This window comes from Myotis nattereri (genome assembly GCF_964212035.1).
Source record: "Myotis nattereri genome assembly, chromosome: 2".
In the NCBI taxonomy this organism is placed as follows: Eukaryota; Metazoa; Chordata; class Mammalia; order Chiroptera; family Vespertilionidae; genus Myotis; species Myotis nattereri.
In genome coordinates, this window is record NC_138076.1 from 161,135,703 (window position 1) to 161,155,952 (window position 20,250).

General features: G+C 43.7%; 2 protein-coding genes across 2 annotated transcripts in view; one reads left to right on the forward strand and one right to left on the reverse strand.

The window, feature by feature from the left end:
* Positions 1-6,521, reverse strand: part of LOC308513905 (olfactory receptor 10P1-like) — a gene marked incomplete at both ends in the record, with an annotated part of 39,676 nt that extends 33,155 nt beyond the window's left edge. Inside the window, one exon of the mRNA XM_081083975.1 lies at positions 5,610-6,521. Within this exon, the coding sequence (XP_080940101.1) occupies positions 5,610-6,521 (912 nt within the window). The remainder of the gene's footprint in view (positions 1-5,609) is intronic.
* A 5,941-nt stretch (positions 6,522-12,462) lies between these two features.
* Positions 12,463-12,989, forward strand: LOC308513089 (large ribosomal subunit protein uL23). The gene has a single exon (XM_081082886.1). The coding sequence runs from the start codon at positions 12,472-12,474 to the stop codon at positions 12,940-12,942; it is 471 nt and encodes a 156-aa protein (XP_080939012.1). The 5' UTR covers positions 12,463-12,471; the 3' UTR covers positions 12,943-12,989.
* The last annotated feature ends 7,261 nt before the right edge of the window (positions 12,990-20,250 follow it).

Sequence of the window (20,250 nt, forward strand, 5' to 3'; positions counted from 1 at the left end):
CCTCGGGAGATAACGACCTGCTGACTTAGGCCTGATCCCTGCTGGCAGAGGGCAGGCCTAAACCCTAGGTGCATCCCCTGGTCAGGCTCAGAGCAGGGCTGATTGGGGAGTTGGGGCGCCGCCCCCTGTCATGCACAGAGCAGGGCAGATTGGGAGGTTGCGATGCCACCCTCAGTCACGCTCAGGGTAGGACCGATTGGGGGGTTAGGGCACCGCCCCCGTCACACTCAAGGCAGGGTCAATGGGCAGGTTGCAGCGCCACCCCCTGTCAAGCACAGAGCAGGGCCCATCAGGGGGGTTGGGGGTCCGTACCCTGTCACGCACACAGCAGGCCGATCAGGGGGTTGGGGAGCTCCCCCTGTCACGCAAAGAGCAGGGCCCATCAGGGGGTTGAGGAGCTCCCCCCTGTCACTCACAGAGTAGGGCCGATAGGGGAGTTGGGGCACCGCCCCATGTCACACACAGAGCAGGGCGGATCAGGGGGTTGGGGCACCGCCACTGTCACACCCAGGGCAGGGCTGATGGGGAGGTTATGGATCTACCCCATCACAGAGCAGGGCCCGTGGGGTGGGGGGTGGGGAGTTGGGGCACTGCACCCTGTCACACAGAGAGCCGCAGCGCGATCAGGGGGTTGGGGTGCTGCCCCTTATCAGGCACAGAGCAGGGCCGATCAGGGGGTTGGGGCACCTTCCCCTGTCAGGAACAGAGCAGGGCCAATAGAGAGGTTGTGGCCCCGCCCCCTGTCACACACAGAGCCGCAGGGTGATCAGGGGGTTTGGGCGCTGCCCCCTGTCACGCTGATCCCAGTGCCGGGAGACCTCGCGGCTCTGCTGATCCCGCTGCTGGGAGGCATATTACCCTTTTACTATATAGAATAGAGGCCTGGTGCACGGGTGGGGACCGGCTGGTTTGCCCTGAAGGGTGTCCTGGATCAGGGTGGGGGTCCCCACTGGGGTGCCTGGCCAGCCTGGATGAGGGGATGATGGCTGTTTGCAGCTGGTCGCACACCCTTCAGGGTGGGGGTCCCCACTGGGGTGCCTGGCTAGTCTGGGTGAGGGACTGAGGGCTGTTTTCAGGCTGGGACTGAAGCTCCCAACTGCTCCTTTTTTTCTTTTTCTTTTTTAATTCTGGGCCAGCTTTAGCTCTGAGGCTCCAGCTCTTAGGCCTCCGCTCCTGAAAGCAGGTATCTGGTTTGTTTCGGTTCTATAATCAAAACTCTGTATCAACTCCAGCTCTGAGATTCCGGGCTCGCTGAAAGCAGGTTTCTGGGGTTTTGTTTAGCTTCTATATTCGTTACAATGCTTTTTAAACTGCAGGCTCAGAGGCCGGCAAAGCAGGTGGGGAACGTTGGTTTCCTCCGTCACTGAAGCAAGCAAGCCCCATGTTAGTTTCAAGCTGCCTGGCTGCCTTCCGCCATCTTGGTTGGCAGTTAATTTGCATATCTCGCTGATTAGCTAAGGAAGGGTAGCAGTCGTACGACAATTACCATGTTTCTCTTTTATTAGATAGGATGTTTATTTCCTCTAACTCAGTTCCTCTATTTCCCTTTTCATGCCTACTTTTGGGTTATTTGATTTTTTTTAGTATTCCATTTAAACTCATTTATTTATTTATTTATTGTGATTTTGATTATATCAAATATTTGAAGTTATTTATGTTGAAATTACTATACATATGCTTAACTTTTCCCAGTCCACTTAGAATCAAGATTTTACCACTTCAAATAAAATGTAGACACCTTATGATATATAGGTTTCTATGTCCTCCCGATTTTACCTACCCTCTAAAAAACCAATTCTTTTTTTTTTCTTCTGCAGCCAGCACTTTGAAGAGAAGGAAAATGGCCCCATAATAACTTGAGCACTGAGAACAATGTAGGAAGGCAAATATATTTGTGGAATGATTGCTGGGCTTCTAGGCAGTTGATGAAGGGCACATTCACAGTATTGCTCAGATCCAAGGCAGAGGACAGGGCTGGGCCAAGGCAGCGTGTGTATGTTTCCATCCAGCTTCCATGCCCAAATCTTTAAGGTATTTAATTAAAAGCCATGCAGAAACAGGAGTCAGGAGCCTTTGCTTGTTCTTTAGCTTTTGTTCTAAAGCAGTGATTTTCAACCAGTGTGCCACAGTTTTTTAAATATGCAACATGTGACTATTTAGTCAGGGACATTGGCCTATTTTCTCTTAGGCTATCACATAAAAACGATGACAGCAGACAATACAACAATAGCTGTCTGGTATTAATGAATCAAAAGTATATCTATTTTCCTTTTGTCAGATGGGCAAATATATATATTTTGGTATGCTGCAGGATTTTCATAATTAGTTTATGTGTGTCATCAGATGAAAAAGATGGGAAATCACTGGTCTAAAGAAGCACCAGGGGGTGCTTTGCAAAGAACTGACTTTGGGGATCAGTTGCAGAGACTATCTACTTGAATTTGCCTCCACTTGACTTATCTGGAAAATAACAATAACAAAAGCCAGCTGCCTCTAATAAATTAGGTAATTTGCTTTAAAAAATTCTTAAAATATTTGGATGCTGTTTTCTAAGGCATCCTTAGGTAGTCCTTTCACTCTCAGCCTCCCAAGGTTCATCTACAAAATATGTCCCCTACAGCTCAGACACCCTCAAGGAGCCCTACAAGTTTTGGTAACATAACTCAAGATTCCTACTCTTCTGAATCTTCCCTTAAGAAGAGATTGGATATTCACTCTGTTAGGGATACCAGATGAAAACCAGTAGTTTTCATTCCAATTTCATGACTTGAGGAGATTTAGAGCCAGAAATATCAACCCTACCAGCAGAAACAGTTTCTTTATTAAGTGTCTAAAGAAGAGATTTTTAGAATTTTCAGAGCAAAAAGGATGAGAAGGAAAATTATCTCAAACTTGAGAAAGGATGGCCTTTATTGCAAGAGTAGAGCTTTATTGCAAGATGTAATTACTAGCTTATTCTGGAAATTGTCTAGTATTTCTGATAATATATTTGGACAACTTTCTAAAGACTTTGATAAAGTGAAGAGCCTGGTTTGTAAAGCTAAACTTTATCAATAAGCCCAAGACCACCAGTCTTGTGGACACCACCATTAATTTTATTCAGATGTTCCTCCTTTGGACATAGACTAACAAAGTTATATAGTTACATCTTTTTCCTATAAAAATTTATCTACTAAAGGGTTATATCTGTATTATTTTATTTCATATTAGAAATCAAAACTGAGAAATTAAAAAATCTATATATTAATTTGTTTTATATTACTACTAGAGGCCCGGTGCACAAAAATTTGTGCACTGGGGGAGCGGGTCCCTCAGCCCGGCCTGTGCCCTCTCGCAGTCTGGGACCCCTCGGGAGATAACAACCTGCTGGCTTAGGCCTGCTCCCGGGTGGCAGAGGGCAGGCCTAATCCTTAGGTGCAGCCCCTGGTCGGGCTCAGAGCAGGGCCGATTGGGGAATTGGGGCACCGCCCCCTGTCATGAACAGAGCAGGGCGGATTGGGAGGTTGCGATGCCACCCTCAGTCACGCTCAGGTTAGGGCCGATTGGGGAGTTGGGGCACCGCCCCCTGTCACACTCAAGGCAGGGTCGATGGGGGGTTGTGGCGCCATCCCCTGTCACGCACAGAGCAGGGCCAACCAGGGGGTTGGGGTGCTCCCCCCTGTCATGCATAGAGCAGGGCCCATCAGGGGGTTGGGGAGCTCCCCCCTGTCATGCACAGAGCAGGGCCCATCAGGGGGTTGGGGAGCTCCCCCCTGTCATGCACAGAGCAGGGCCCATCAGGGGGTTGGGGAGCTCCCCCCTGTCATGCACAGAGCAGGGCCCATCAGGGGGTTGGGGAGCTCCCCCCTGTCACGCACAGAGCAGGGCGGATCAGGGGGTTGGGGCGCCGCCCTCTATCACCTTCAGAGCAGGGCCGATCAGGGGGTTGGGGCGCTGCCACTGTCACCCTCAGGGCAGGGCCGATGGGGAGGTTATGGCTCTACCCCTTCACACACAGAGCAGGGGCCGTGGGGTGGGGGGGTTGGGGCACCACACCCTGTCACACACAGAGCTGCAGGACGATCAGGAGGTTGGAGAGCTCCCCCCTATCAGGCACAGAGCAGGGCTGATAGGGAGGTTGTGGCCCCGCCCCCTGTCACACACAGAGCCACAGGGCGATCAGGGGGTTTGGGCGCTGCCCCCTGTCATGCTGATCCCGGTGCCGGGAGACCTTGCGGCTCTGCTGATCCCGCTGCTGGGAGGCATATTACCCTTTTACTATACAGAATAGAGGCCTGATGCATGGGTGGGGGCTGGCTGGTTTGCCCTGAAACGTGTCCCGGATCAGGGTGGGGGTCCCCACTGGGGTGCTTGGCCAGTCTGGGTGAGGGGCTGATTGCTGTTTTCAGGCTGGGACTGAAGCTCCCAACTGCTCCTTTTTTTCTTTCTTTTTTTTTATTCTGAGCCAGCTTTAGCTCTGAGGCTCCAGCTCTTAGGCCTCCGCTCCTGAAAGCAGGTATCTGGTTTGTTTAGGTTCTACAATCGAAACTCTGTATCAACTCCAGGTCTGAGATCCTGGCTAGCTGAAAGCTGGTTTCTGGGGTTTTGTTTAGCTTCTATTTTTATAACTATGTTTCAAACTGCCAGCTCAGAGGCCTGCAGCGGCAGGCGGGGAACGTTGGAGTCCTCCGTCACTGAAGCAAGCAAGCCTCATGTTAGTTTCAAGCAGTTAATTTGCATAGCGCCCTGATTAGCCAATGGGAAGGGTAGCGGTCATATGCCAATTACCATGTTTCTCTTTTATTACATAGGATAATAAAAACATCTCAAAACACAAACAATATATTTTTATTTAACATAATTATAATCTCAAAAAAATAACTAGAAGAGTGGTATTGTTTCACATTTTTGCAACTTTTAAAAATGTCTGGTTCAAAAATCTATTTGCTAGAAAGAAATCTTTTTTAAAAGAAACATTTCTAATTTTTATTCATAAAATTAATCCAAACAGCAACAATAGATATACTGAGCCACATATCAGTAACAAACCAGGAAGGAAACAAAATATTCCAGAGACATCTTGAACCATTTTAAAGGAATACACACCAGGCTAAAAACCTACAGCTAAACCGTGGTTGCACAACAGGTTACGTTTATTCCTGCATTTTCTCAGTAAGTTCTTCCTTATATTTGCCTTTCTCTTTTCCAACTTGTCGAGATTTGGCTTTGTGTTCAAGAATTTTTTTCCGAACTTTGTCCAGTTTTAGCCTGGTGATAACCACCTTGCTGGGGTGAATGCCCACCTGGACAGTTGTGCCCTTAGCCTTCTCACGCTGCACCCGCTCCATGTAGGTGACATATTTCTTTCTGTACACCTGCACTACCTTGCCGATTTACTGACCTTTGTAGTGTCCTTGAACCCCCTGGACCTCATCGCCCTTGTGGATGGCATGGATCAGATCTGGTAATTCTGCCGCAGCTCCTTGGAGAGAGGGGAAGACATGATCTTGGGCACTGCTGAATATCATAGTCCACTGGTTTTCTAATGTCTCTTTTGCACTTTTATGCTAATTGCTATTTGCTTTTGCCTCCAGCAGAGGTCTTTATGTTCATTAAGGAGTCCTAATCTTTTTGTTCATATCCTTGAAAGCTTGTTTTACTTGTTTATTTCTTAGAGTGTAAATGAATGGGTTCAACAAAGGGGCTACTGAGGTATTGAGCAGAGCGACTCCCTTATTGAAGGCAATTCCCTCTTTTGCTGAGGGTTTTATGTACATGAAGATGCAGCTGCCATAAGAGAGGGAGATGACAATCATGTGGGAAGAGCACGTGGAAAAGGCCTTTTTCCTTTGCTGAGCAGAGGGGATCTTCAGGATGGTCCAGATGATGTTTGTATAGGAGATACTCACCAGCACCAGAGTGACCACCACGGTCACAAATGCTAAAATAAAGTCCACCAGCTCCAGGAGTGTTGTGTCTGAGCACGATATCTCTATGAGGGGTCCATAGTCACAATAATAGTGATTGAGTATGTTGGAGGCACAGAAATCCAGCTGACTGGTCAGGATGATTGGGGATATGATGATCAGGAAACCACCTAGCCAGGAGCAGAGAACCAGCTGGGTGCAAACCCTGCTGCTCATGATGGTTGTGTAATGCAGGGGTTTACATATGGCCACATAGCGGTCATAAGCCATGGCAGCCAGAAAGTAAAACTCTGTGGCCCCGAACAATATGGCAAAGAAATACTGAGTTAAGCAACCAGCAAAGCTGATGCTCTTCTTCCCCGTTGAGATGCTGAACAGTAGCCTAGGAGTAAAAGTGGTTGTGAAGGAAATTTCTAAAAAGGAGAAATTCCGGAGGAAGAAATACATGGGAGTCTGTAGGTGGGAGTCCAGTAGTGTGAGGGTGATGATGGTCAGGTTTCCAATAATACTAAATATGTAGGTCAGGAAGAGAAGTATAAAGATGACAAGTTGAATTTCTGGGATGTCTGTTAGTCCCAGAAGAATGAATTCTGTCGGAAAGGTTTGGTTTTTCATCGCTAACTTTTACAGCCTAGGAAGGTACAAAGGAACAAAGTTGGTGTTTGAAAGGGAAGAAGAGCGCAGGAGCTTTCAGGAGAGGTTAATCCTACCAGACTGCTGTCCCGATTTTTCGGTAATTTCCGAATCTGCTGCTATGCTGCTGTACCTAATTTTCGGTACTTTGCCTAGGTTCAGGGCCTCACGTCTGGTAGACTTAGGCTTTTTTGTTGAATTGATTCAACCCTTCCCCCATCCCCTGTCCCCCCTGTTTAATTTGACTCAAGTGAGATTTTCTATTGGATAGAGGCTGTCTCTTCACAAGAATTTTTGTTGGATTCCCACATAGGATTTTTCTCCATGTCTCCTTTTCAGGCTCTTCATGTACTTCCTAACGCATCTTCTAATCCAAATCCTAAGTTATCATTTACTCCATTTAGTGTCTCTTTGAACACTGGCTTTTGATCTTTTATCTGCTATTTTGGCAGTGGTGTCTCATTTCCATCACTCTCTTGGTCTTAGTGTGAGAAGAAAAGCTAACTATATTAGTTCATAGTTGAGGGGCCTTTAGGAAGGAATAAGCAATCCTATCTAATAAAAGAGTAATATGCAAATAAACCATCACTCCACCACTCCATCACAAAGATGGCAGTGGCCACAGAGCTGGAGCGAGCAGGAGACTTGGTTTGCCGCCAGCGATGGAAGAAGCCAAGATTCCCACCTGCCCTGGTTGGCCCTTGGCTCTGCTCAAGGCTACAAAGTTTCAATTATAGAAGATAAATAAATACCAGAAAAAAAAAGAAAAAAGGAGAGGCTGGGAGTTTGGGTCACTGGGGGGCATGGCTAGCCTGAAAACGGCCATCAGCCTCTCACCCAGGCTGGCCAGGCACCCAAGCTGGAACCCCCACCCTGATCTGGTACACCCTTGAGGGCAAAGCAGCCGAGCCCTACCCATTCACCAGGTCTCTATCCTATATAATAATAGGGTAATATGCAAATTGACCCCAACAGCAGAACAACTGGGAATGACTGGTCACTATGACACACACTGACCACTAGGGGGCAGACGCTCAATGCAGGACCTGCCCCCTGGTGGTCAGTGTGCTCCCACAGGGTGTGCTCTGCTCAGTCACAAGCCAGGCTGCCAGATGCCAGCACAGCAGTGGTGGCGGGAGCCTCTCCCCCCTCCTCAGCAGTGCTAAGGATGCAGTTTAGGTCTGCTCCCCACTGGCAAGTGGACATCCCGGGCTGCCAGATGGATGTCTGACTGCCAGCTTAGGCCCGATCCCCCGTGGAGCCAGCAGGTGGACATCCCCCGAGAGGTCCCAGACTGTGAGAGGGCACAGGCTGGGCTGAGGGACCCCCCTGAGTACACAAATTTTTGTGCACTGGGCCTCTAATATTATTTCCACTTTGTATCCAAAGAGATCCCCAAATTCCCTTAGAATTTTTGAATTTGTGAATCAATGTAACTAATATCAGTCTCTAAATCTTTGCAGTCAGTGTCTGCTTTCCCTCAGGTCTCAGTTTGCAGATAACATGATACTGTATATAGAAAACCCTAAAGACTCTACCAAAAACAACTGGAATTGACAAATGAATTCAGTAAAGTAGCAGGATACAAAATTAATATTCAGATGTTAAGAAAAGTAAATTAATATTCAGAAATTGGGGATATTTTTATACACCAACGTTGAACTATCAGAAAGAGAAACTAAGAAAACAATACCATTTACAATTGCAACAAAAACAATAAGATAACTAGGGATAAATCTAACCAAAGAGGTAAAAGACCTGTACCCTGAAAATTATAGGTTACTAAAGAAAGAAATTGAGGAAGATACAAATGAGTGGAAGCATATTCTGTGTTCATGGATAAGAATAATTACCATAATAAAATCCACACATTGCCCAAAGCAATCTAATAATTCAATGCAATTCCTATTAAAATACCAATGGCATAGCTCACAGAACTTTCCAAAAGACATGTATTCCAAAAATATATAGGGACCCACAAAAGACCCTGAATAGCCTCAGCAATCTTGAGTTAAGAAGAAGAAGTTTGGAGGAATCATGCTATCTGACATCCAACTATTCTACAAGGCCATTGTAATCAAAACAGCATGACAATGTCATAAAAAAAGGCATGTAAATCAATGGGACAGAATAGAGAGCTAAACCCACAGCTTTATGGTCAATTAATATTTGAAAAAGGAGCTCTAGCTGGTTTGGCTCAGTGGATAGAGTGTCGGCCTGTGGACCAAAGGTTCCTGGATTTGATTTCGGTCAAGGGCACATATCTTGGTTGCAGGCTTCTCCTTGGCCCAGGCCCTAGTGGGAGCTTGTGCAGGAGGCAACCAATGGATGTGTTTCTCTTACATTGATGTTTCTCTCTGTATTTCTTTTTCTTCTACTTTCACTAAAAGTCAATGGAAAAATATCCTCAGGTGAAGATTAACAAAACATAAATAAAGAAAGAAATAAAGACATTAAAAAATTTTGACAAAGGAAGCAAGAACAAACAAAGGGGTAAAGACAGTCTTTTCAATAGGTGGTGTTGGCAAAGTTGAACAGATACATGCAAAAAAAGAAAAAGAAAAAGAAAAACAGAAAAAAGAAACTAGATCACCAACTTACACCATACACAAGAATAAACTCAAAGGGGATTTAAAGACTTAAATGTAATTCACAAAACCTTAAAAAACCTAGAAGAAAACGTAGGCAGCAAAATATTGGACATTTCTCAAAGCGATATTTTTTAATATATTTCATGGGGCAAGGGAGACAAAATAAAAATTAAACAAAGGGGACTACATCAAACTAAAATGCTTTTACACAGCAAAGGAAACCATCAGCAAAATGAAAGACAACCCACTGAATAGGAGTACATGTTCATCAATGACACACCTGATAAAGGGTTAATTTCCAAAATTTATAAAGAACTTATATAACTCAACACCAAGAAAACAAACAACCCAATTAAAAAATGGGCAAAGGACTTGAATAGACACTTCTTTAAAGAGGATATACAGATGGCCAGTAGACATATGAAAAGATGCTCAAGGTCACTAATCATCAGAGAAATGCAAATTAAAACCACAAAGAGATTTTACCTCATAGCTGTCAGAATGGCTATAACTAATAAATCAACAAACAAGTGCTGGCGAGAAACCAAGATGGCGGCATAGGTAAATACAAGAGATTGCTGCCTCGCACAACCACTTCAAAAATACAACTAAAAGATGGAACAGACATCATCCAGAAGCACAGGAAGGCTGGCTGAGTGGAAATTCTACAAGTAGAAGGAAACAGAAAAGCATACCGAGACTCAGAGGAGGCGCAGTATGGGAGTAAAATACTAAGGTGTGGAGTGCATGCGGAGCCGGCTGGCGGCTGAGGGCGTGGTTGTCGTTATTAATCGGGAGGGAGTCTCAGGCTCTGAGCTCCAGTTCCGGGCGAGTCTCTAGGGACCCAGACTCATATGGGAGAAGTGGGACTGTCTGGCATTGGTCAGAACCCTAGGGCAGCTTTCTCTCCGAGGGGCTTGCAGTGATTACTGGGACACTGAGAAGCAGAGCCTCTGAGGGCAAGACTGAGAGCAGCCATAACTGCTAGCCCTGCCCTGTTGATCCCATGGGACCCACCCCACCCAAGCCCTGCAGGGAGGCTTTTGCTGGATAGCCTCAGGCAAAGGCTAGATTAGCACCTCCCTAGAAATCCAGGAGCCAGGATGGCCCAGAGGTTGGGCCATCCAGTTTGCAGCTCCGGGGAACCATAAAAGACACACTCAGGAGGCAGACTCAGTGAGCACCAAAGCCCCATTGAAGCAAGTCTTGCCCCAGAGGGGTGTCTCCAGCACAGAAGTTCTCCCACTGCAGATACAGCTGATTCTCACAGCCAATTGGCCTGGAGGTCAATTCCTCCCAGTGATAACTACAACAATCAAGGCTTAACTACAACAAGACTGTGCACAAAGCCCCACAAGGGAGTGCACCAAGAGTGTCTACCTCAGGTAATTGGGACACTTAGCACAGAAAGGCACTCTATCAACACAGCAAAGCATAAAAAATGCCAAGACAAAGAAACAGGACACAAACGACAGAAATGGAGGAAAGCAAACTGCTGGATATAGAGTTCAAAACCACACTTTTAAGGTCTTTAAAGAACTGTCTAGAAGCTGCTGATAAACTTAATAAGGCCCTCGAAAAGACTGGTGAGACCACTGATAAATGTAGTGAGATCTTCAAGAAGACTGGTGAAACCGCCGATAAATGTAGTGAGATCTTCAAGAAATCTAGTGAAACCCTCGATGTTGTGATAAAGAACCAACTAGAAATTAAGCATACACTGACTGAAATAAAGAATACTATACAGACTCCCAACAGCAGACCAGAGGAGCCCAAGAATCAAGTCAAAGATTTGAAATACGAAGAAGCAGAAAACACCCAACTGAAAAAGCAAAATGAAAAAAGAATCCGAAAATACGAAGATAGTGTAAGGAGCCTCTGGGACAGCTTCAAGCGTACCAACATCAGAATTATAGGGGTGCCAGAAGATGAGAGAGAGCAAGGTATTGAAAACCTATTTGAAGAAATAATGACAGAAAACTTCCCCTACCTGGTGAAAGAAATAGACTTACTAGTCCAGGAAGCACAGAGAACCCCAAACAAAAGGAATCCAAAGAGGACCACACCAAGATACATCATAATTAAAATGCCAAGAGCAAAAGACAAAGAGAGAATCTTAAAAGCAGCAAGAGAAAGAAACTCAGTTACCTACAAGGGAATACCCATACAACTGTCAGCTGATTTCTCAACAGAAACTTTGCAGGCCAGAAGGGAATGGCAAGAAATATTCAAAGTGATGAATACCAAAAACCTACAACCAAGACTACTTTATCCACCAAAGCTATCATTCAAAAGTGAAGGCCAGATAAAGAGCTTCACAGATAAGGAAAAGCTAAAGGAGTTCATCACCACCAAACCAGTATTACATGAAATGCTGAAAGGTATCCTTTAAGAAGAGGAAAAAGAAGAAAAAGGTAAAGATACAAATTATGAACACCAAATACACATCTATCAACAAGTGAATCTAAAAATTAAGTGAATAAATAACCTGATGAACAGTATGAACTGGCGATTGTAATAGAATCAGGGACATAGAAAGGGAATGGACTGATTATTCTTGGGTGGGGGGTGGAGGGGTGTGGGGGGTGCGGGAAGAGACTGGATAATAATTGTGCACCTGTGGATGAGGACAGTGGGTGGGTAGTGAGGGCGGAGGGTGGGGTGGGAACTGGGTGGAGGGGAGTTATGGTGGGAAAAAAGAGGAACCAATGTAATAGTCTGACCAATAAAGATTTAATTTAAAAAAAAACAAACACAAAAAAACCAAGTGTTGGCAAGGATGTGGAGCAAAGGGAACCCTTGTGCATTGCTGGTGGGATTGCAGATTGGTGCAGCTACTGTGGAAAACAGTATGGCGTTTCCTCAAAAAATTAAAAATGGAACTGCTTTATGACCTAATGATTCCACTTCTGGGAATATATCAGAAGAAACACAAAACACTAATTCAAAAGAATATATGCACCCCTTTGTTCCTTGCAGCATTATTTACAATAGCCAAGATTTGGAAGCAGCCCAAATGCCCATCAATAGATGAGTGGATAAAAAAGGCTATGATACATCTACACAATGGAATGTTGTGTGGCTGTAAAAAAGAAGGGACTCTTACCTTTTGGGACAGAATGGATGGACCTGGAGAATATTATGTTAAGTGAAATAAGCCAGTCAGAGAAAGACAAATATCACATGGTTTTACTTATATGTGGAATCTAATGAACAAAATAAACTAACAAAATACAAACAGACTTATAGATAACGAGAACAGACTGACAGCTGTCAGAGGTGAGGGTGGTGAAAAAGGTGAAGGTATTAAGAAGAAAAACACACATACCCTTTTTACGAAGATGGCGCCGAAAGCTAAGAAGGAAGCCCCTGCCCCTCCCAAAGCCGAGGCCAAAGCAAAGGCTTTGAAGGCAAAGAAAGCAGTGTTGAAAGGCGTCCACAGCCACAAAAAAAAGAAGATCCGCACGTCACCCACTTTCCGACGGCCAAAGACGCTGAGGCTCCGGAGGCAGCCTAAATACCCTCGGAAGAGCGCACCCAGGAGAAACAAGCTTGACCACTATGCCATCATCAAATTCCCCCTGACTACCGAGTCAGCCATGAAGAAGATAGAAGACAATAATACACTAGTGTTCATTGTGGATGTCAAGGCCAACAAGCACCAGATCAAACAGGCTGTGAAGAAGCTCTATGACATTGATGTGGCCAAGGTCAACACCCTGATCAGGCCTGATGGCGAGAAGAAGGCATATGTTCGACTGGCTCCTGACTATGATGCTTTGGATGTTGCCAACAAAATTGGAATCATCTAAACTGAGTCCAGCTGCCTAATTCTAAATATAAAAATTTTACACTGTAAAAAAAAAAAAAAGAAAAACACACATAGACATGGACAATAGTATGGTGATTGCCATGGGGAAAGCACGTGGAGGGAGGTGGAAGAGGGCAAAGGGCGGGTAATGATGGAGATACTTTGGGTGTTAGCACATGATACAGTATGCAGACGATGTGTTATAGAGTTGTACGCTTGAAACCTGTATGATTTATTAACAAATGTCACCCCAATAAATTCAATAAAATTTTTTTTAAAAAGTTGCAAATGTCATTTGGGAATTTTTTTTTAAAAAGATATATTTTTATTGATTTCAGAGAGGAAGGGAGAGGGAGAGAGATAGAAACATCAATGATGAGGGAGAATCATTGATAGGCTGCCTCCTGCATGCCCCGTACTTGGGACTGAGCTCCAACCGGGGCATATGCCCTTGACTGGAATCGAACCTGGGACCTTTTAGTCTATAGGCCAACGCTCTCCACTGAGCCCAACCGGCTAGGGCTAGGAGTTTCTAATGAAGAATATAAATGACTAGGGGGCTATTTATACCATACTTAGAGAATTCAGGTAATTATTTTTTTGTTTATAGCGGAGGAATAGGGTTCTTAAGGTTTACATAGCTATTGCAAAATTTAATTTAAATTATATTTCACTTTTATTTATTCTTCTGCATGGTTCTCAAATTCTCTAAACCATTCTCAGCAGATAACCCACCTACATTTTATTGATAATTAGTAAAATTTTCTCTGGCATGATCCTCCTCTCTACCTTTCTTCTTTTAAGACTGGTCTGATCTTTCCATACTCTGATCAAAAGAGTTGATTACCCCTTTTGTGTCAAAGGTTAGTCCCTCTCTGACTCTTGAAAATAGAAACTAGTAAACATTTTACCATCTTCCAAATCAAAAAGCATTTAATGTACATTGATTTTATTTGGTTACAATTATAATAACAATAAATAATTACCATGAATTGAGAACTATGTGCCAAGTCTTGTCATTTTATTTGATTCCCATAAGGATCCTTTGAGATAGCTATTATTACTATCCCCATTGTGCAGATGAGGAAACTGAGTTTTGGAGCAGTTGATGAAATTGTTCCAACTTCCATTGCTAGTGTGTTGTGGAGTCTGACCCAGTGCCACCTGGTTCCACAGTCTGCTCACTTAACTCCCAGCTTGTGCTGATTTCCCATCCTCACACAGGGGTAGAGCGATTATGATCATTATCTCAACCTTACAGATGAGATCATGTGGATTACTTCTACTGTGAGGATAATAATGGTCATGATAGTGAAACTGAGGCTGGGAAAGTTTAAGTGATTTGACCAAGAACACACAGCTAGCACATTCTTCTGAATCTAAGACACATGTGGACCATTTCTTAACAAATTTATTAAATGGTAATTGCATATTGAAAACTATTCTGCATATTTATATTTTTGCCTCTACATTATCTTTGATTTTTTTTCTCCTAATATTTTCTTCTGTACTTTTTCTAATATCTTCTTAATTTCTGGTTTTAACTAATGGGTCCTTCATGATTTTTCCTCCTTTCTTTGAACTCTAAAGATGCATGTCTTACTCTTCTTTCTTCTAAACACTCCTTTTTCAGAAGTTGCTCTTGCTTGCTCTAGTTTCCAAATGAATGAAACAACCCTGTCCTGTAGCTATTTCATGCTGACTCTCAAGTAAATATTTCTAGGCCTGAATTCTTATTTCATTTTCAGCCCCATATTTTTAACTCTCATTTTTTTTGTATGTTTTTCTCTCACATTAACCTTAATATGTTAACAATGGTGTATTGTATGATCCCTTTTTGTTAAAAAGACATACATGTAGCCCAGCTGCAGTGACTCAGTGGTTGAGTGTCAATCTATGTACCAGGAGGTCACGGTTTGATTCCTGGTCAGGATATATGCCTGGGTTGCAGGCTCGATCCCCAGTAGGGGACATGTAGGAGGCAGCTGATCAATTATTCTCTTCATTGATGTTTCTGCCTCTTTCTCCCCCTCCCTTCCTCTCTGAAATCAATTAAAGATATATTAAAAAAAGACATACATGTATCTAAACATCTTTTATATGCTATACAACTATATTTTTATGTATATAGTCACATATGTCTGGAAAAATAAATAAACAGTATTACTTCAATGAAGTTGAATGAGCAAGTGGGGGACATACAGGGAGCTGTCCCTTTTTACTTTATACTTTCATACCTTTATACCTGTCTATATTGTATGAAGGTTATAAAACAAGTATAAGTTCATTTTAAATAAAAAAGTCACTATTATAAGATTTTATGGCCTACAATCACAGACAAATGACATTGATATAACTATAAGCTGAGAATATACTTACACTTGACTTCAGGGCAGTGATGTGGGATTTTTCCCATGCATGTCGTGGGATGAATCACAAGTTAGAAGTCAGATGTGACTGAAAGGTGGCATAAAACTGAACTTGTTTTTGCTTTCCCACCACTACTTATTGACCTAATTATTCACAAAATCCTACAAGCTTATGAAAATCTAGTAGAATTTTCTGCTGATCCTGTCATATATGAGCTTTTCTGAAACATGGAGTAGAACAAGATCAGTAAAATTAAATTAATTTCCACATTAATATAAAATGCACACTGACATACGTTATTTTATTAACCAATGTAACCTCAATAAATTCGATTAAAAAAATAAAATGTGACCTGGCTAGTAAAGCAATCCTTTGAGATGTGCTTTATTTAAGTTAAGCATACTTATAGTAATGATAATAAAAGCACCCTCGCTTCAAAATCTTATTTCCTCTGTTCTGACTCATTTGAGCGTCTTCTGATTTTATATGAGGCTGAGACATATTTAAAATGTTTGTATTTAGGGAGACCTTAAGATAATGAGCTGAGGGAAGAAATGAAACGTCCCAGGAGGCACAAATTCAGAGTAAGCTAATGAACCCTATTTGTTGAGAACTCTGGAATTGAACCTTTAATAGGAGATTGGGGAAGAAGTCCAAAGAGACGCCGAGGAATTTAATAGGAGAACATCAGTATAGTAAGAAAGCTCTGTGGAAACTGCAGTAATGATATGATTAAAAATAACCACAGAAAGTAGAAAAACATTTGTTTTGAGCAGTTTACTTCATGGTGGGCATAATGCTAAACAACATATCTTTATTATATTTAAGTACAATGCTAGATAAAAAATTCTAAAGGTCACAGTTATAGGATTTTATGTTCTGTAATCACAGACAAGTAACATTGAATAAACTATACATTTATTATTTGTTACCATTCATAACACCCATATACTTCTCAAGAACAAGATAGTAGCAGTTAGAGCATTTGTCTTCTGTTGCTGTGGTGATGTTATATTGGCCAAGTAACATGAGATACAAGGAGGGTTTAGCATTTTCTCCATTAGTGCCTTTTTCTTCCCATTAGTCTTTGGTGTCCTGATAACTGTTCTCTGATGTAAGACTGGAGGCCCTGTGTCCTTCCTCTTTCTCCTCTACAAGGCTTGAAAAGCCCCTTCCCCTGTTCACCGCCACTCCCACGCAAACCTTTTCAAATGCACACAGTCTAAATCTCCACGTCTTTACATGGGGATAGTAATTGTCACGTGGATCCTCAAGAGCTATCAAATAAGAAGCTCCTTGACAAAAGAATTTTCAGATTGCATGAAGCAGAGGAATATGATCTTAGAGGGATCAGCAATTGACTTCAACCAAGACCCTAGATATGACATTAATTTTCAAACAATGTTTGGTGAGAGGAATGCATCTATTGGGGTTGCTTCCAGACAAACAATCTGTGATTAAGATTATTTACCTTTGGCCACCCATGTGAACAATCTCTCCCCCTGTTCCCAGTTTGGTTTTAGACAGACAAAACTAATGGATAAGTATGGAAAATATGCATCTTTGAGAAAGTTAATGTGCTATAACATTACAGAGCTCTTTAAGAAAGACCAACATGGATAGTCCTGAGAGGTTATTGGAGTCAATAACATTATACATCAGGAAAATAGGTGATGGGGAAAAGGCAAGAAACATGGAGTAGCAGAACAATAGCAGTATAATTTTCAAAAGAAGGGATTAGTGCAATCTAGTCTAGAGCTTCAGGGGAGAGGGCATTTATTTGTGGGTAATCCTTGATGTCTGAATGCTAGACAAAGAGATAATTTTATAGTAGATATGATAGATCTTATTTTTCTCCCAGTCCCCAGCTTCTTTTAGGAGAACTTGGCCAGAGGAGAATGAACTAGGTGTAGATAGGAGCCAAACAGAGACAATTATAGTCTGTTTTTTGAAATTTGCAGTTAGGTACAGAATCTGGGTGGGTAAATTGTAGGTGGTCAAGCTAGAGGATGATATATATGTTATAAATATGTATATTACAAAAATATTTCTCTTTGCTTAAAGAAACTAGTGGCCCAGTACACGAAATTCATGCACATTAAAAGAGAATTGAGAAGAAATATTTTAATATTGTTATTTGCCCTTTCTCTATAATAGAAGTGTCAGAGATGAAAGAAAAGTAGTAAAGTGTATATAAAATCTCCCTCCTGTCAGAGTCTGGGGCATGCTGTGGGACCTAGAGTCAAGTCCCCACACATCACCCTCATATGCTTCAAAAAAGCAGGAGACCCAGACCTGGCCGGCCCCAACCCCATCGGGTAAGACCTAGACCTGGCTGGCCCCACCCCCATCAAGCCCCTCTGGGTGGGGGGCATAGCCTCAGGTCCCTGGGCCTGGCGCCGGGGCGAGGGGCACTGCCTGAGGTCTCCTGGCCCGGAGCTGGGGCAGGGGTGTGGCCTTAGGTCCCCCGTCAAGCCCCCGCTACCCCCCTCAGCATCATACCAGTGCTGAATGGGGATTTACGCAGGCAGCGTGACGTTAGTGCTGGGGGCAGAAGTCCCCACCCCTGGCTCTGCCCACAGACTGATCATGACTGGGACACCATAATGGACAAATTAGCATATTACCTCTTTATTATATAGATGCTGTGATATAATATCATGGTACAGAGTGTCATTGCTTTTACTAGACAGAGCTAGGAAATATATGTACTAGGTGTACCATTTAATAATGGCAGATTTTGTAATCAAAGGAAACATGATAATTTCAAGAGAAACATAAAAACTGATTTATTCAAAGTACTAGAGGCCCAGTGCACAAAAATTTGTGCACTTGTTGGGGGGGGGGGGGTCCCTCAGCCCGGCCTGTGCCCTCTTGCAGTCTGAAACCCCTCAGGGGATGTCCACTTGCTGGCAGGGAGCAGGCCTAAGCTGCAGTCAGACATCCTTAGTGCTGCTGAGGAGGTGGGAGAGGCTCCCGCCACCTCTGCTGTGCTGGCAGCTGGCAGCCTGGCTTGTGGCTGAGCAGAGCTCCCCCTGTGGGAGCGCACTGACCACCAGGGGGCAGGTCCTGCATTGAGCATCTGCCCCCTGGTGGTCAGTGTGTGTCATAGTGACCAGTCATTCCCAGTTGTTCTGCTGTTAGGGTCAATTTGCATATTACCTTTTATTATATAGGAGGATAGAGGCCTGGTGCACAGGTGGGGGCCAGCTGGTTTGCCCTGAAGGGTGTCCCAGATCAGGGGGTGCTTGGCCAGCCTGGGTGAGGGGCTGAGGGCCGTTTTCAGGCTGGCCACACCCTCTTCAGGGTGGAGGTCCCCACTGGGGTGCTTGGCCAGCCTGGATGAGGGGCTGATGGTTATTTGCAGGCTGGTCAAGCCCCCCAGTGGGGACCCTCACCCCATGGGATTGTGGTCAGCCTGGGTGAGGGGCTGAGGGCTGTTTTCAGGCTGGCCACACCCTCTTCACGGTGGGCATCCCTACTGGGGTGCCTTGCCAGCCATTTTCAGGCTGGCCATGCCCCCCGGCAACCCAAGCTCCCAGCCTCTCCTTTTTTTCTTTCTTTTTTTTTTTTGGATTTATTTATCTTCTATAATTGAAACTTTGTAGCCTTGAGTGGAGCCCAGGGCTGGTTAGGGCAGGCGGGAAGCTTGGCTTCCTCCATCGCCGGGGGCAACCCAAGCTTCCTGCTCACTCCAGCTCCGTGGCTGCCGCCATCTTAGTTGGGTTAGTTTGCATACTCGCTCCTGATTGGCTTGTGGGCATGGTTTGTGGGCGTGGATTGAGTGTAGTGAAGGGACAGTTAATTTGCATGTTTCTCTCTTATTATATAGGACTGTCCATCGCTAGCTACACATTTCCCATCTTTCAGGTAATTTGTGGATACCGTCCAATAGAACTTTCCTTGTTTTGAGGCAAACCATTTAGAGACCCAATTTTCTACTTCTTCGTACGTTTTGGAGTGCTGCTCAGAAAGTGCATGTGCCATCGATCGGAACAAGTGGTAATCTGAAGGAGCAAGGTCTGGTGAATACAGTGTGTGGGTTAATACTTCCCAGGCAAGATCTTTCAATGTGTCCTTAACTGGTTTTGAAGTGTGTGATGGTGTGTCATCATGAAGCAAAATTACTTTGCCATGTCTTCTGTCACATTCTGGTCATTTTACGGTCAAAGCGTGCTTCAAATTGATTACTTGTTGTCAGTAGCAATCAGTATTAATGGTTTCACCTGGTTTTAGAAGCTCATAATACACCACACCTTCCTGATCCCACAAAACGCAGAGCATTGTCTTCTTTCTGAAGCGATTTGGCCTTGCAGTTGATGTTGATGGTTGACCTGGATCAACCCATGATTTTGTGCGTTTGGGATTCTCAAAATAAGTGCACTTTTCATTGCCAGTCACAATTCAATGCAAAAAAGACTTTCTTTTGTGCCGTTGAAGCAACATTTTACTGATGACTTTTCCGTTTTCCGTTTGTCTTTCGTTCAGTTGATGTGGCACCCATTTTCCTTCCTTTAAAGTCTTTCCCATTGCTTGTAAATGATCGGAAATTGTTTGCTGAGCAATGTTTAATCTTTCTGCAAGTTGTTTTTGAGTTTGACACGCATCTTCGTCCAATAATGCTTTAATTGTTGGTCTTCAAACTTTTACGGTTGAGCTGGACGTTCTTTGTCTTTCACATAGAAATCATCACCTTTAAAGCGTTTAAACCAGCGTTCACAAGGATCTTGAGATGGAGCATGTTCACCATAAGCTTCCCGAAGTATTCAGTAGCACGTTTCTTCAAAATAAAGTACCAGTATCACCTACTTACAAACTATTTGTTTCATAAACCCAAGTTAATGTTCCACTTTGTATCATGATATCGGTAACCTGGCAGTGTACTGTAGTATGTCATTACCGTAGTAAAACATCGAATAAAGATAGCAAATAGTTGGTA